At 35.1% G+C, this 17,086-nt stretch overlaps 3 protein-coding genes across 4 annotated transcripts; 2 read left to right on the forward strand and 1 right to left on the reverse strand.

The window, feature by feature from the left end:
- Positions 1–668: 668 nt before the first annotated feature.
- LOC18042550 lies at positions 669–2,846 on the reverse strand. The gene is made up of 3 exons (XM_006433490.2): positions 2,608–2,846; positions 1,832–1,980; positions 669–1,136 (listed from the first exon to the last, which is right to left on the reverse strand). Exons 1-3 carry the CDS (start codon positions 2,708–2,710, stop codon positions 1,059–1,061), a joined length of 330 nt encoding a protein of 109 aa, XP_006433553.1. The 5' UTR covers positions 2,711–2,846; the 3' UTR covers positions 669–1,058.
- A 5,085-nt stretch (positions 2,847–7,931) lies between these two features.
- On the forward strand, positions 7,932–12,730 carry LOC112097760 (importin subunit alpha-4). The gene is made up of 10 exons (XM_024183245.1): positions 7,932–8,319; positions 8,983–9,079; positions 9,169–9,260; positions 9,361–9,492; positions 9,846–10,031; positions 10,142–10,305; positions 10,445–10,523; positions 10,825–10,953; positions 11,788–11,915; positions 12,022–12,730. The coding sequence occupies exons 1-10, from the start codon at positions 8,104–8,106 to the stop codon at positions 12,404–12,406; spliced, it is 1,608 nt and encodes a 535-aa protein (XP_024039013.1). The 5' UTR covers positions 7,932–8,103; the 3' UTR covers positions 12,407–12,730.
- A 368-nt stretch (positions 12,731–13,098) lies between these two features.
- On the forward strand, positions 13,099–16,926 carry LOC18042552 (rhodanese-like domain-containing protein 6). Of its 2 annotated transcripts, none has more exons than XM_024183243.1 (9): positions 13,099–13,403; positions 13,505–13,666; positions 13,916–14,021; positions 14,128–14,326; positions 14,432–14,525; positions 14,691–14,773; positions 14,891–15,023; positions 15,353–15,518; positions 15,898–16,926. In XM_024183243.1, exons 1-9 carry the CDS (start codon positions 13,239–13,241, stop codon positions 16,626–16,628), a joined length of 1,839 nt encoding a protein of 612 aa, XP_024039011.1. In that variant the 5' UTR covers positions 13,099–13,238; the 3' UTR covers positions 16,629–16,926. The 2 variants fall into 2 exon arrangements, with proteins under 2 accessions (XP_024039011.1, XP_006433556.1); XM_006433493.2 differs by having other exon boundaries at positions 14,444–14,525.
- Positions 16,927–17,086: the final 160 nt, after the last annotated feature.

Here is a 17,086-nt window from a genome sequence, read left to right on the forward strand (position 1 = left end):
GGGGGGGTTGGTTTTTGGGGGGGGGTTTTTTTTTTTTTGGGGGGGGGGTTTTTTTTTTTTTTTTGGGGGGGGGGGGGGGGGGGGGGTGTGGGGGGTTGGTTGGGGGGTGTGTGGAGTTCCAATTGCTTGGATAGCAGCTTTGTTGAATAAGCTGACTTGCCATTTCATCAGTTAACTTTTGTAAATACTTCAAGCAAAATCAGGTTTTGTAACATTGCTGAATGAGCTGCGTACTAGTTTATTTATTCCTTCACTTTTTAAATATTATGGAAGATACCGTGGTTTTGATTATAATAAAGGACCTGTTTGGGGCAGCTACCGCAAACGGATCTAAATTCTGCTAAATTTCAAGCTACTTTGTGTTGGATATCTTTTACTACTATCATGTCCATTGCGATTGAGTACTGACATTGCTGGGCAATCTTGGAGGTGAAGTGGTGTTATAATGTCACTTGAAACACAGGCCTTTTAGTGCTGTTCTTACAAATTGCAAGCGATGAAAAGAGGACTGAATGAACTGATAAATCTGAAATTCAAAAGATACATAAATGTTTTTAATCTTGAGATGGAGTGGCATTTGGAATTTTTCTATTAGCCATTTTGTATCCGTGTATCGTATGGGAACAACGCATAACATCTGACACAATTTTATCATCAATCAACTGAATGGCACTTCAACAGACAACAATCTTCTTTACATCTTTTGAACTAGAGAAATTATGTTCACATTTTACAACTCCGCCGTTCAGCCCATTCATGGAACCATTACAACAGATTCTGCAAGCTCCCAAATCTGTTTTGCTAGAAAAATTTTTATTTTACAGCAACCCCCCGGTGAATTCTCAAACTAAGTTTTATAATCAAAACAAAAAAAAAAAAAAATATTTTGAACTACCCAAATTTTGTTCATTAAATTCTATAATGTACATATGACGTGAGATTACATATATCAAAGGCAAAAACTCGAAAGTTCCACATTTCATTCTGAATTTTCCAGTAGTGAAAGCAAGCGAACATTCATATATGAGTCCTCAAAGAACTAGTTTCTTTCAAAATTATTAGGCTTTCGCAGGTGCAGCTCTTGGCCTCCACAGTCCCAGCCTATATTTGTGGGTGTGTTTCAGTATCAGCTTCCTCTGGCAAACAAGAAAACACAAGTCAAAACTTGTAAGTTGTAACAAAAGGAATTCTGGAAGCAAAAAACAATAAAAGTTTCATATTCACCATGAGTAAAAACTAAAGGACATGCATACTTCAAAACTTAATAATATTTTCAAATTCCTGAGATACACTTTGTGCCACTATTTCTTTGTACAATGGTAAATGCATATGAATGTCAGAATTTTAACTTGACAATGCAACCAACCTTGATAATTCATAACCATATACAGGATATGACAGATAGCAAGCAGAAATTCAGAATATTGCATACAACATGTAACCCGCTCTTCCATATATACAACCTAAAACATTTGCAAGTATTTGGATGTTGTTTATGCTCAGAGCTGGACACAATGATAATTAGCCCACTATCATTATAGCTAAAACCATGCATATAATTTATGGAAGGATTCTACTTCTTATAGTTAATCTAGATGTAGCAGATTAGTAGCTGCTGAAATCCAATACATGAGAAACCATGTACTTGAATGAGGTACTAATAATAATAATTGTGTTTGTGTGGACTATATTGGTTATCAGGTGTATCTGATATTCATAACATAATGAGATTTATCAAATCTTGCCAACAATAAATGTATCTTTCATTTCCCCAAACAAACAACAGGACATATATTGAAATAAAAGCACCAGCAAAATTCGAAATGCTTACATGCTTGCAAGGAATGCCAAGTTTCTTGAGCTTAAGAGTTCGGGTTACAAGCAATCTCTGAAAGTCACCTATCTCAGATTCAAGCTTCGCCGAATGGGTTTCCACTCCTTTCCCTATTCCATTCAGAAACTCTGGTATCCCAACCTTGACTGCAAAAGCACCAATAACTCTCTCAAATCCCAATTTCAGCTTTCTAAAAGACTATGAAACTCATGTTGTGGTTATCACTAAACGAAGAACCAAAAAAAGGCTTTTTTTTTCTTTAATGGACAGTCAACATTCCATTTTGGACATCTAACGACAATACCTCAACTCAATCAGCTGTATTTCAACTACTTAATTGCTCCTAGTCTTTACCCAAGAGATGTCCCTGAGAGTCAATAAGAAAATTGTCTCTTTGCTTAATATAGGGACATTTTAACATATTTTTCAAAATTCAAAACAAGCAATATTAAAGATATGATTCAATCTCATTCTAGATAAACTCAAACAGCTCAAATTATGAAACCCAAAATTTTCTTGAAACAACCAGAAAGAGCCAGAATTTCCCTTTCCCTTCTTTCATGTTTCTAAATTTTCCCATTAACCAAACAAAGCCAAACTCAGCCTTATACATCTTAACACTAGCCGCTCCTTGAAAAAGTTTCTCATTTTTACAAAAACCCTAAACAACACAACCCAGAAGACCCAATAGTTTTCACTTAATTATCAATTCAACCAAAAGATAAAAGCAACAAAAAGAAATCCAAAAATAACGGAAAATAGAATGGGGATACCAATGTATTGATTTGATGCTTTGGAGGTGAAGAATCTAGAAAACCCAGATACTGCTACCATCGAATTTGCCCCCGCGTTGTTGAATATTTGCCTCCAAGCCATTCTTCGATCTGTGTATCCGCTCACTCACTCTCAGATGTTAGGGTTTTGGGTTTAGCTCTTTTTGGAGAATTTGGAGATGAAAGCGTTAGCTAAAAGGGCTCCCCGGTTAAACGCTAAAAATAATTTAATATGGTTTATATTTTCTTTCACCAACCTAAAAATATTGATAATTATAATTAAATTACATTTAAGCAAATTAGAAATACACAAAATTTCTGTCTCTCAACAACCATGCGAGTTAGAACTTTTAAAAATATAAAATCCTCAAAATATAATAATTAAAATTAAATAGACATTTCCCCATATTTCTTCAATTAGTGCTTCCTTTATTTTTTTATCCACAAATTAAAAAAGACATAATTCACATGTTAAGAAATTAAGATCCAAATTTAATACCTTTTAGTTGCTTATCAACTGGTAGTTGAGAAAATAATAAATTCCTCGTCCATTATAACATTTCAAAACGTAAACATAAATATTTAAACTTTTAATTCCCAAAATTAACATCAAGAACTAATGTGTTTTGTACTATGCAATTATGGGAAAAATTATTATGCAATTGTTAATTGGGTAAGACTGATTACACAAAAAATTACTCTAACCACTCTAATTTTATTATAAAAATATCCATTATATGAATTACTATTATTAAGGGCAATTTATTATAAGTCAATATTATGTAATTATTTTGAACACCCATATAACATACTCATTATCTAGTGTATATAATTTTCATACTTTAAACTTTTAAATTTTTATTTTTTACATCTTAATATATCCTTGGATAAATAATGATGAAATCAATATTTTTATTTTCATAACTAAAATAAATTTTACACTCATTATTTTTTTAAAAGAAAATAAAAACAAATTATACAAAAGTACTGAAAAGCATCTTTTTTTTTTTTGTTTTTGCTTTTGACCTCTTCTTTTACTCCGTCTTCTTCTAATCTAATGTTGACCACAAATAAACAAAATATTAATAACTAAATTTTATAAAATAATTTGCTTACAGCTTGACTTGATTATATTGTTATAAAAATTTAATAAATCTCTTAAAATTGGCTGCATTGAATGGCTTTATTGGTATATTAAGTAAATAAAGTTAATTAATTTAAACCGATTGAGTAAGATTTTTTAAATGAAATTTAAAGAGCATATAAAATGAAAATTTGATTTTTTAAAATTATATATGAATTTACGAAGTAATAAAGTGATCAAATTAATTTTTTTTAGTGTAAATAACCTCATCTTTATCGACTTTTTAATTTTATATCGATTCATATTTTTATTTATGAAAAAAAATTAAAACTTAATCTTTTGAGTTGTCTTGTGAACGCTCATGATAAATCTGTTCAATGAAATGTTTTTACATAATTATCTTCATTAAATAAAGAGTAATGATACAATTACAAACTCTTATACAAATTTATTTTATATAAACTGACGTGTCATTAATTCAATGGTTTAATGAAAATATAAAATAATAAAAATCAAATCATGTGAACCGAATGATATTTAATTCGACTAATCTTATTATGTCACATTAGTTTATACAAAATAAATTTGTATAATAATTTGTGACTATATCATTACTCTTAAATAAATAACCTAACATTTGAAAGATATGATTACATTTTTCATGTGCAATTTTTATTGTAGATCTAAAAGTAGTTGATTTTTAAAAAATTAATTGGTTCACCAATCTTTTTTGTTTCCTTGTAGAATGTTATTTTGTTAAATATAATTACGGGTCCAGCCACCTACCATGCAACAGTTGTAAATTGTCCATATAATTAATTACCTGCAAACATTATTGCTTGTACATGTTCTTCTAAAAGTAATATTGAAAAAATTGCTATTTAATTTTCTCATAGCAAGAAAGAAGCAAACAAAAATAGGGAAAAAAATAAAAGAGTAATAATAATACCAAGTCTACTAAAAAGTTAAAAACTTAAGACACATGCAGTACTGTACTGTTCTAATCAACGGCGAATTAGAACAAACGAGCCAACGACCTAGAAATAACCGCCACGTGACTGATCCAGCAACTCAAACAGACTGACGACGTCAGAATCCGACACTCAAGATCCGCGTGACGTCACCAATGTCGGAAAGTGTCCGAAGATTTTAAACGGTGCAGCCACAGAAGAGAAAGAAGAAGCAGAACATGGAGAGAAGAGCCACCGACTCCACGGCCGTCACCACGCTCCACACGACGTCGTCCACGAAGCTCAGCTCCCGCGTGATCCACGTCGACGGCCACGACATTGCTGTCAAGTAGTGCTGCGGCCACCGTAGTGCTGACGCGCACCACCACCGTCCCCACGCCATTCGCGATGGAATTGTATTTAATATTCTATACGAATCTGAATCTTCCTTTTTGAAAACGTAAATGTTCTTTCTTGGGCAAAGGGTGATGGACTGGCCGTGGGCTTTTATATTGGTGTGATTGTGGGTGGGAAGGTATACGGTGTGGTAAGAGTGCACGTTAATGCATGGATTAGTGGGGTCCAAAGAGGCTGAAATCATGGACATTTTTGTGAATCAGACAAACATTGTTTCGGTTTGAAACTTTGAAAATTGTTTAGATGGAGGGAAAATTTTTGAATCATTGACACAATTGAATTTTTTGGATTTTCTTTTAATGATCTGGGTACATAATTGATTGGAATTAGTTGTATTGCACTAAACTTCTTATAAAGAATCAGCTAATGTCACTTCAAGCCGTTCATAGATACACATGCCACAGATCTAAATTCTTTACTTTAATAACGGCCTTTGGTCAAATAGAAAAACTCTTGCACTTACAATATTGAATGTAAGAATTCGATCCTCTGTAAGAATATTATGGATATTAGTTTCATTACTCCCTTAATTATCAATAAATTGAGTGGAGACAGTCTCTCCCTTACGAAACGTGAGCGGAGCAGGCACCTCTCGAATATTAGAGATAATTTAAAGTATTTGAGTAAATGTTTCAGTGGGTTAATATATGACGGTGGTCCTAGTTGTTTAATACGATTATAAATATTGTAATTGTAATGTTTGATGTGATATCAGTAACCATATGTGTATTACAAAATTAAAAAAAAAATATTTACTTTAATAATGAGATGAAAATGGGCTCACCGCTAGGCTAGTTAATATTTTAAATAAATGAAAAACGAGTAAACGAGTTTTTTTTTTTTTTTGGGTTGCTTGATGCATAGACTATATTACTATATTAGTCATTGCGACAAATAATTTAGGCAATAAGCCGATAATGCTATTCAATTTTATTATTTACGTAAGAAATGAGAAGGTCTGGAGGAAAAGAAAAAATAAGCACCAGACTTTGACTCTTGGAGTGGGTTATTATTATTATTAGGGGTGGACATTTTACCCGATCCAACCCGACCCGACCCGATAAATTTCAGGTTTGGGTCGGATCGGGTCGGGATCGAAACCCGATCGGTTTGAAATTTACAAACCCGATCGGGTTGTGATCGGTTCGGGTCAAACCCAACCCGATCCGAATACCCGATCGGGTTCTTAAAAAAAAAAAATGTACTGACCCAAATTGACTTGATTTCAACCGACCCGAACTGACCCGAATTGACCCGAACTGACCCGTACTGACCCGATTTCAACCGATCCGAATTGACCCGAACTAACCCAAATTGACCCGAACTCAATCCTACCCATTTTAAATCCAACCCGATCCAACCCGAATATAACCCGAATTAATGATCCGACCCGAACCCGATTTTGCCCACCCCTAATTATTATTATTATTTTAAGGGATTGGGTGTTGTTAAATTTATTATTTTTGTTGAACTCTTAAAATATCTTCTGTAATGAGTAATCCTTTCTCTTTAGATTTTTGTTTGGAATATGAACACAACAATCCAAACCCTTCACTTTCATGGATTTTGAATTTTTCCCATTCCTGGCCAATTTCTTCTAAATCATATTTTTGTCTTTCTCATTAGCATCTTTATTATTGACATGTATATAAATTTTGAATTTGGAAAACGCTTCGCGTGTATATATTCAATATTCATCCATAAGGAGTTTTAAGAATTTTAATCTAATAAAAGAACCGGCCCTACATCTACTTAGCTTATTAGACAGTCTCGCCTCTCGTGACATGATTGATTATTAATGCATGTTTATAATTACATACAATTCTTTTGGCCCTTACCCTCTAATAAACCTCAAATCCATGTTATGAAAATGGTATCAATCTTTTTTTTTTTTAATTACCTTATAATTTAGTAACCTTTATAATGAGAACTCCATCATTAATCGCTGAGATTAGGTTTGTAATGAGTGAAAAAAAAAAAGATACATACGGACTTATAACATGTCAAAACCTATTTTCAAATAATTAGATAAAAAACAAAAACCTCTACAATGCATATGACAAAAACTCAAATTCCCTACACAAGTGCAGAAAAAGAAATGGCTTGCCACATCATTGAGTGGTTCTCAAAATGATATTAAATTTAGTATTGAGATATTTTATTTCTAAACCGACCACTGTTGTCCTTCATTTTCCTAAAAAAGAGCCACTATTACCCAATTTTTCAACGGACATCTTATATTTTTTATGCATTTTACTACGTAAAAAGTAGTTATTTTCCTTTTTTTTTTCCTCTGGTTGTGTCTATGATGTATATTTTACATCAATATCTTCATATATGGTGTTAAAAATAGTTGTATTTTACTGTTTTTATATGCTGTGCTTGGTTTTCTTATGGTTTTGCAATCTCCAATCTTCAAATCTGGTGGATTTCAATCTGTAACAAATCAATTATTGCAAAAAGTCTATTCAAATACTAGTTGAAAGAACCAAACCAAGAGATGGAGAGTAACATAATAGAGCTATTTCTTGTGAGTAGCTCTCATATGTTGTGTGCATCTCCTTTGTGCACTGCATTTTCCTAGTGAGTTTATGGTGTGAAAATTCCAATAATTTAACCAATTGTCTGCCTGTGAAAGATCGAAGGTTGGGCTGGAAATTATCTTGAAAGATTGGGCCAAAACATTGGGCCGGTGGGTTTGCCAGATAATGAATGAAGCCCGATCAAGTTTTGGGCCAAGACTTAGAACGAAAAAGTAACCTCGAGTCGTCCGATTCTATTACAATAAATCAAATAATCTTTTTTCAATAAACGAAAGAATTAGATAATCGTTTTTCAAAAAATATTGATTAAATTGAGTTTTAAGATCATAATAAATTATTCAAAACAATTAATAAGCATACGTGAAAAGTAATTACTTAAGATCCAAATAAAACTCATTCGCTTGAACATTTTCACCCGATCCCTTCTTCCCTCACGCTCTCTTAATCTCTCGTTCAATTCAAGATTTCGTAAAAAGAGCGGAAGAAAGGCCGAAAGAACGACATGTCGTTGAGACCGAGCACGCGAGCGGAGGTGAGGAAGAAGGGGTACAAAACGGGAGTCGATGCGGATGAGGCGCGGCGGCGGAGAGAGGACAATCTGGTGGAGATCAGAAAGAACAAAAGGGAAGATAATTTGTTGAAGAAACGACGCGAAGGTCTCCTGCTTCAGCCTCAGCAACAAGGCCTCGATGCCTCGCAAAACGCCATTGAAAAGAAGGTAAAAAAAAAAAACATATTGAAAATGATTGCTTGCTTTGTGAAATCTTGATTTTTGACTTGTGGGTTTGCATTGCACTGGTGTTTGGTTGATGGGTTTTTGTGGGATCTTTATATATTTGTGAATTTTGATGATTAGATATTGTTTGTGTGGGGTGGATAAAGTAGGGATTTGCTGGAATAAAAGAGTTTCGTTGAAATGAGTGTAGATGCAGTTTTTGGTTTTTTGATTTATGATCCGTAAGGAATTGGAGTTTGTAAATCTTTTAGTAGAAAGTGGATTAAGTAGAATTGCTTTCTGCAAATGTACTTGGAAGCGAAATCTGGAAAAGCACTTATCGAGTGATTCTTGATAAAGGACACAATGTACTTTCGTGCTTTCAAAAAGTAATTTGTATGTTTCAGCTGGACACTTGAATATATTGGATTGGTTACTGATATTCGGAGAAAACGGTTGTCTGTTTGGCCTTTTTAATGATCTTGGGTCCCCGCATGCTAAATTTCTTGTTCTGCTTCCAATGAAATTGGCTCTTTGTCTTTTTCTTGTTGAAAAATGACTCTTACAAGTTGTATTCTCCAAAGTTAACTTCTTTATTTTAATTAATTAATTATTGTTGTTATTATTTTTTCATGTTTAACTGGTGATATTGGTGTTGTCTAACAGTTGGAAAGTATTCCTTCTATGGTACAAGGAGTGTGGTCTGAGGATCCTGCATTACAGTTGGAAGCAACTACGCAGTTTAGAAAGCTGTTATCAATTGGTATGAGCATGATTCTGTTGCCAATTAATTCTTTTTCAAGGAACATACCTCTCTGTGCTGTTGACAGTTTGGCCTCTATCATTTTGTAGAACGCAGCCCTCCAATTGATGAAGTAATTAAAGCTGGTGTTGTCCCGCGCTTTGTGGAGTTTCTAGGAAGGCATGATATGCCTCAACTACAAGTAGGATCTGCTTCTGACTTTTTTTTTAAAATTTTTTAAAACCAGGTAATTTGTTTGAAGATATTGATTGACCATCATCTGACTTTACCATTATGAGCAGTTTGAGGCTGCATGGGCATTGACCAATGTTGCATCAGGGACATCAGAGCATACACGAGTTGTCATTGAGCATGGTGCTGTCCCCATGTTTGTTCAACTTCTTAGCTCTGGCAGCGATGATGTCAGAGAGCAGGTTGGTGCTTGCCTCTTATGTTTAAAAATCTTTCTTATGCAGGATCATTGTGACAAAACCATGAGATTCTAAATCATTTTGAAACTTTTATATTGCATTAATGGGAAAGTTGATAGAAAAGACTTGTGAATTTTTTTGGTTGTTAATATCCAAATTCTTTGCAAGTTTCTGATAGAAGTTTGCTTGGCATTGCAGTATATGCATATTGTATTTGTCACGGTGCTTTTTCCCCATTGGATCAGAATTTTCTTTGTTGGCATCTATACTTGTTCTTTCATTTTTTTCCAGACAATTATTGTATTGAACTGTGGCAATTAATATCTTTCCAAATTTGCTTTGACTTTGTTCATCAGGCAGTATGGGCTTTGGGTAATGTTGCTGGTGACTCCCCTAGTTGTAGAGATCTTGTTCTTTCTAGCGGTGCTCTCATGCCATTACTAGCTCAGTTAAATGAACATTCAAAACTATCCATGCTGAGGAATGCAACATGGACTTTATCGAACTTCTGTCGTGGCAAACCTCCAACACCATTTGAACAGGTGGGGTTCTAGAGATAAGTCTGTGATATATTATTATTTTGCTCATTGACTCAATAAGGCTAATACTAGAGTCCTTAAATGATGAAATTATTATCCTTGGTGTCTGTCAGGTGAAACCTGCTCTGCCAATTCTCCAGAGGCTCATCCACTTGAATGATGAGGAAGTTCTTACAGATGCCTGCTGGGCTCTCTCTTATCTTTCAGATGGCCCCAATGACAAAATTCAGGCTGTGATTGAAGCTGGTGTCTGTCCACGGCTTGTGGAGCTTTTGATGTGAGTTCTTTTGTTCTTCACCATTTATTTTTGATATTTTATTCATAATGCATAAGACTTTGCATTTCTGTTGTTTTGGTTTTACATAGTGTTCAATCTGTTAAGTGGCTGCTACTAATTTAAACTTTGTTTATCCTAGGCATCCATCAGCTACAGTTCTCATACCTGCCCTTCGTACAGTGGGAAATATCGTTACTGGAGATGATGCTCAGACTCAGGTACCTCCATTATCTCTCTTATATTAGATGTCTATGGTAGTTTTTTCTTTATACAAGTTCATTACCATTTTATTTAAAGCTGGTAAGAGGGCTTAATTAATTTGTAATGCTGTTGGCTCCTTTTTCAATTAAACTTATTTAGTGAACACTAATGTAAATGATTGTTATGGATTGGAGTTTGGAAGTAAAAATTTATGAATAAATTAAGTAATTATCTCAAATTCTCTCTCGTGTATATTCAAATAAAATTCTATTTCCTTCCCTATTTTATAGCAGCTGATAACTCAGATTTTTGTTTCAGTTTGTAATTGATAATGGAGTGCTCCCTTGTCTATATCAACTTCTTACTCAAAATCACAAAAAAAGCATCAAGAAAGAAGCTTGTTGGACGATCTCAAATATTACAGCTGGGAATAGAGCTCAGATACAGGTACACGATTCGTTCCATCTCTTTGTTCTGCATGAAGATTTTTCTTTATATTTTGTTTGACACCTGCGAAGTTGGTTTTGGAGAATTATCTCTTCTGGTTGTGTATCTGATATTAGTTAATTATTTGAGCAGGAAAAGATGGAAGATGGTTTGTGATATATTGGTGGACATCATAATTAAATATATTTTGTATATTTCTAGCCAGCTATTTTCCCATTTAGGGCTTCACTGTTAAGTTCCTATTGAATGCTGTAGTGGTAAATTGTCTTAAATCTGGTCCTCACCTTTACATCCGGACAACTTGCTTGCTCATGTTTGTTTCATTGTAATTTTATGCATTTAAGTCTCATGATTTTCATTAATTTGATGTCAAATGTTGTCTTAATAAATTGTTTGATATTCAGTCAGTGGGGAAGGACATTTCATCCGGTTCTTCATTGTCCATGCATCATATCTGCTATTTGAACCTATGGCAACCATCCCTATTTTCTTTATCCTTTTTTTTTTCCTTAAATTAACATTTAAATTTCAATAACATTTGGGTACTGCAAATGATGGATTTTTCCTTTTTGGTGGTTGCCAATTTAAGGATTGTTGATTTGGCCCTTGAGAGAAACTTCTTAAAAGATTCCAAGATAGTGGTTTATGTGTATGTTAGTTTTTCCTTCTTGCTTGCATCCTGGTATTTTGGTCCCTATAGCATGTAATACAATTGCTTGGTTGTCTTTTCTATTTTTGAATGTGACTTCCTCAAAAGTCAAATCTATTTAATGCTGAGGAAATTGCTACTTGAATATACTCGTAATTATAATTTGTTGAATTTTTGTTTGACAGGCTGTTATTGAGGCCAATATCATCCTTCCTCTTGTGCACCTTCTTCAACATGCAGAGTTCGAAATCAAGAAGGAGGCTGCATGGGCTATCTCAAATGCCACATCTGGAGGATCTCATCAACAGATTCAGTATGTTTCTTTTATTCACTCAGTGATGTTCATATGACAGATGTTTCTTTTATTTATTTGATAATGTTCATGTGATAGAATCACTTATGCTACCGTGTTCTTGCAGATTCCTGGTAAGCCAAGGTTGCATCAAACCGCTCTGTGATCTTCTGGTTTGTCCGGACCCAAGGATTGTGACAGTTTGTCTAGAGGGTCTTGAGAACATTTTGAAGGTGGGTGAGGCTGACAAGGAAATGGGAATGAATAATGGGATTAATGTTTATGCCCAAATGATTGATGAGTGTGATGGATTAGATAAGATTGAGAATTTGCAAACCCACGACAACAATGAGATTTATGAGAAGGCTGTGAAGATTTTGGAGAGATATTGGGCTGAGGAAGAGGAAGAGCAGCTTATCCAAGATGGTGGAGGTATTGGAAATCAGCAGCAGGGTTTTGGTTTTGCAACCAACCAGCCCAACATTCCACCTGGTGGCTTCAAATTTGGTTGAAGTAGTAGTTTGAGAATATCTTTACTAGCTTTATAGGGCATTGTTTCTCCCATTGCAGTGAATTTTGGAATTTTCTAAATTGTCTTGTCGTCGTCGCCAAGGGTCAGGATTTTTGGTCTGGCACATAGGCTTTTTACTTTTATGGAATATGTTAAAACTTTTCGAGTTGACTTGCAGTTTTCAACTTGAATTGTATTTCTCAATTCGCAGATTCATAGGAAAAATTTTACATTGTGATATGTCTTCATGTGGTGTTGTAATTTGGCAAATGCTACATAATACTTATAATGCTGTGGAGTCGTGGATGTGCTTTCTTCGTGGTTACCTAGTCTTGTCTTTATGTATTCTTTTATAATGGCAACGGTGAATCAAATAAAAACGGAGAATCAAATCTTTAATGCAACGACTGGAAATAAAACTGTTTTCATAATGGCAACTGCACTAATTTTTTTTTTTGGGATATTACTTAAATTCTGTTCAAACTTTTTAATTGAGGGTGTGATAGGGATTGAGTTGCGCTGATACATAACAATCACTTGATTGCTTCTGGGTATGAGCAGAGCTGAATCTGGAAAATTGGTTAAACTGAAATAAATTCAGCTTGCGAACTGGAAAATAAGTTTTTTTTTTTTTTCTTTTTGAAGTATTGGAATTTTTTTTTTAACCCTCCCTAAATTTAAAAAATTACAAATTTAAAAAAGTAATAATTACGTATTGTGTGAACTGTGAAGGCCACTGTCATAGCTCAGACGGGGGCAAAGTTAGGGCTTCTGCGGCACTTAATGACTTAAAAGGCTGTGCCAGTGCAATCTCTGTAAACTAAACTAGAACAATGTCTGGTGATAACCAGAGTCAAGAACAATACGGTGTATTACTTTACTACAAATACTCAACGATTCCCGATCTCAACTCACTCTTCACCTTCTATGAGTCCAACTGCAGCTCACTCGGTCTCCTCGGTCGAGTCCGACTCGCTCCCCACGGCGTCAACGTCACTGTAACATACCCTTTTCACCGTTTCAGTAATTCATGATAAAAATCATTGCTTTATTGTTTCTGGGCATGTGGGTTGCGTTTTGATTTCTGGGTTTTGACCAGGTTGGTGGAAAGTTGTCATCCTTGGAGTCCCACATTGATGCAGTCAAGTCCATTAGTTTGTTTGAAGGAACCGACTTTAAGCTTGCTTCTTCTGACTATCCTTTGAGTGACAAGGTTGCTCATGAATGTGGCTTCACTTCTCTCTCTATTCGGATTGTCAAGGTTACTGCTCTCTCTTTCTTTCTTTATTTCTTGATGGTTTTGACAAGGTTAAGTATATGTTTATAGCTATTATACTTTTGCGTAATTTTGAAAATGCATTGGCTATAGTGTATGGTCAACTGGCAGCTAACGTTATCAACTACCCACTCACTTATTTCGATAGCTAATGATTCTATTCCGCAGCAGTTGTGGACTTAAAACAATAACACCTTAGTGCAACTGATGGAATGAGTCTGTATTTGTTCACAGGAATTGGTTACTTTTAGTTCTCATCCTTTGTTGAACCCACCTGATGTTTCAAATGCTGGGAGGCATTTATCTGCAGTTGAGTTCCATTCCATTCTTCAGAGTACTGGTACGTACTGTTTGCAACTTTTAGTTAGATACTCAAATATTCGGAGGAAATGACAAAAGGTTGTAATGGGTTTATCTGATGATTGATTCTGTTTGTGCGAATCCAGGGCAAGTTCTAGACAAAGAAAATGCAACTGATGATAAGAAACTTGTTCTGTTGGATGCAAGGAACTTATACGAGACTAGAATAGGGAAGTTCCGCACACCAAGTGTGGAAACTTTAGACCCAGAAATCAGGCAGTTTAGTGATCTGCCCACATGGATAGATAATAATGCTGAGCAATTGCAAGGAAAACATGTTCTCATGTAAGTGCACCTGTGAAACTCTGAAAATCAGTATCCTACAAATATTCTTAAGTTATGTAATTAGGTTTAGCTCTCAATCCGGTGTTTTGAGATTGTAACCTTCAGATTATGTTACAGGTACTGCACTGGAGGAATCCGGTGTGAGATGGCATCAGCCTATGTTAGGTCAAAGGGTGCTGGCTTTGAGAATGTTTTTCAGGTGAGCTGCTCATACCTTTTTGGATACCATCCTTTATCTTTTATTTGACTAATAAATTACTGAGGAAGTTGCCTTCAACATATGGCCTCAAGGAAGTGAGGTTCATCTTTGTGGATGAGGAATAGAAAAGATGATGATACCTCTCTAATATTGGCTTTATTGTAGTTATATGGGGGAATACAGCGTTATTTGGAACAGTTTCCAGATGGTGGTTTTTTCAAAGGAAAGAATTTTGTTTTTGATCACCGGTATGTTCTGTTACAGTAGTCATAAAATAATCTTCGCTATTTTCATTTCCAGTTGTCATAGAGTAATCTTTGGTGTATATAAAATGGATATCTATCTTTTCATATTGTTGGTTGTAGAATTTCAGTTGGGAGCTCAGATGCAGATATTATGGGTAGCTGCCTTCTTTGTGGCTCTTCCTTTGATGATTATTCTTCACGATGTCGATGTACTCACTGCAGAATGCTTGTTTTGGTCTGTGATACTTGTCGGGTATGAGTAAAGTATAATCCTTTAATCATTGTATTCATCGGTATTAGTATTGACTTCACTGACATTTCTCATAGCAATTTTAAGGCTCTGAGTTGACAACGAAGAGAAGTTAGGTTAAACACGTTAAACACCAGCTCTCTCTTTTTTTAAATATTCTTTTTTTCTTTTCCCAATCAGAAAATATGTCTTCCACTCATTTTCCTCTATACGGATAATCTATCAATTGCTTCTCGGTTGCATCTTTTGTTACCTGAATCTGTTTTCTTCTTTACAAGGTTTTTTTTTTTTTTTTAATGGCTTCTTCACAAGCTTTGTTTATGGGCCTGCAGATGGAGGGAGCCCAGTATGTTTGTGAGCTATGCCGGAAACATGGTAAGAGTATCAGTTCATCCCCAGTTAGTGAAGATAGCAAAATGAAAGTAACATCGCCACAAATTGAGCTAAAAAATGTTTCCTCAGAGTCCACTGTCTCACCTCAAATGCCTTGGAGAAATGGTAAGGTCTGTATTCTCTCTGTATGACTGCATGAACTTTGCTTGCAGATGGACTAAGAATAACCGAGTAATAAGGCTCTGCTTAATTTTTGTTGGTTATAACCACCATAACTGCTAACAGTGGTGGAGTTATCAATTTATGATAGTCTTACAATATTTCTACATATCTGATGTTTGCTCATTTTGAACAACCAAAAATTTAAAACTATTGATAAGAATACATTGCCCAGTTCACAAATTTCTTCATTGGTTTATCTGCAAATGCTTCTTTGAGTACTGAATTCTAGTCTTGTGTTCTTCTGTATACTTGAAAGTTGAATTTGAGAGTAAATCATAGACTTCATTTACTATTCCTGATAATTGTTAGTTCTACTCTGCAGGCATTGTGTGTCGCAGAAAACTAAGAATCTTATGCTTGCATGGGTTTCGGCAGAATGCCTCCAGTTTTAAAGGAAGAACTGCATCATTAGCAAAGAAGCTGAAAAACATCGCTGAATTTGTGTTCATTGATGCACCGCATGAATTGCCATTTATTTACCAAACCAGCAATGTCTCATCTGTGATACAAAATGGTCCTCCCCCACCGTCAGAGAATTGCAAGAAGAGGTTTGCTTGGCTTGTGGCACCTGATTTTAGTGGAAAGAGGGAAACTAATTGGAAATTGGCAGATGGCCCATTTGATCCTCACCAATACCAGCAGCAAACTGATGGGTTAGATGTATCATTGGCGTACTTGAAGACCATATTCTCGCAGGAAGGACCATTTGATGGGATCTTGGGCTTTTCCCAAGGAGCTGCTATGGCTGCTTCAGTTTGTGCACAATGGGAGAGACTAAAGGGTGAAATTGATTTCAGGTTTGCAATTTTGTGCTCAGGGTTTGCTCTTCATTCTGCAGAGTTTGAACACAGATCCATCAATTGCCCTTCACTTCATATATTCGGCGGTGACCTAGGAAACGACAGACAGGTAGCAAATCAAGCCAGCAAAGAACTTGCTAAGGCATTTGAAGAGGGTTGCTCCGTCATTATTGAACATGACTGCGGCCATATCATTCCTACACGTTCTCCTTATATCGATGAGATCAAGAGCTTTCTTCAGCGTTTCCTCTGATGAAATATTAATAACTTTTCTTGATCTGTTCTTGCTGTGTTACTCTACACATTTATGGGTGACCATTCTACTAAAATTGATATGTTTGGAGGAACGATTTAATTCGTTTTTGTAGCAAGACAAATGACTCAAAGACAGAAGGACCCCATGAGTCAATAGTACTGTCTCTGAACTGTTCTCAGTAGTTATAAATTAGATCAGTGTTCCGCAGAGAGCTTGCTGCCTTGAAGCTGGCACCCAAATTTGTGAATTTTGTATCTCTCTGCTCAAGATATTGAGAAGTTTGTTGGAACAAGAAGAATTTCTTAGCAAATGCAGGTTCCCATTATAGTCCTATTGCGTGTAAATGGAAGAGTTCTCTTTCAATTTTTACATGGTTAGATCGAACACTTTCTTTTATGTTGTTTTGTATAATCTTTATCAAGATAAATACTTAAACGATATGTCTTATAATTATT

Source organism: Citrus clementina, unplaced genomic scaffold (genome assembly GCF_000493195.1).
Source record: "Citrus clementina cultivar Clemenules unplaced genomic scaffold, Citrus_clementina_v1.0 scaffold_5, whole genome shotgun sequence".
Lineage (NCBI taxonomy): Eukaryota > Viridiplantae > Streptophyta > Magnoliopsida > Sapindales > Rutaceae > Citrus > Citrus x clementina.

Bases quoted from the DNA above. Each gene is read 5' to 3' on its own strand.
- LOC18042550 (XM_006433490.2), bottom strand. From the start codon at position 2,710: ATGGCTTGGAGGCAAATATTCAACAACGCGGGGGCAAATTCGATGGTA. The intron at 1,981-2,607 runs GTATCCCCATTC...GTGCTTTTGCAG, and splicing joins AGCATCAAATCAATACATTG to TCAAGGTTGGGATACCAGAG. The intron at 1,137-1,831 runs GTAAGCATTTCG...CTTGTTTGCCAG, and splicing joins TTGGCATTCCTTGCAAGCAT to AGGAAGCTGATACTGAAACA.
- LOC112097760 (XM_024183245.1), top strand. From the start codon at position 8,104: ATGTCGTTGAGACCGAGCACGCGAGCGGAGGTGAGGAAGAAGGGGTAC. The intron at 9,261-9,360 runs GTAGGATCTGCT...CATTATGAGCAG, and splicing joins ATGATATGCCTCAACTACAA to TTTGAGGCTGCATGGGCATT. The intron at 11,916-12,021 runs GTATGTTTCTTT...GTGTTCTTGCAG, and splicing joins GGATCTCATCAACAGATTCA to ATTCCTGGTAAGCCAAGGTT.
- LOC18042552 (XM_024183243.1), top strand. From the start codon at position 13,239: ATGTCTGGTGATAACCAGAGTCAAGAACAATACGGTGTATTACTTTAC. The intron at 14,022-14,127 runs GTACGTACTGTT...GTGCGAATCCAG, and splicing joins TTCCATTCTTCAGAGTACTG to GGCAAGTTCTAGACAAAGAA. The intron at 14,327-14,431 runs GTAAGTGCACCT...TGTAACCTTCAG, and splicing joins CAAGGAAAACATGTTCTCAT to ATTATGTTACAGGTACTGCA.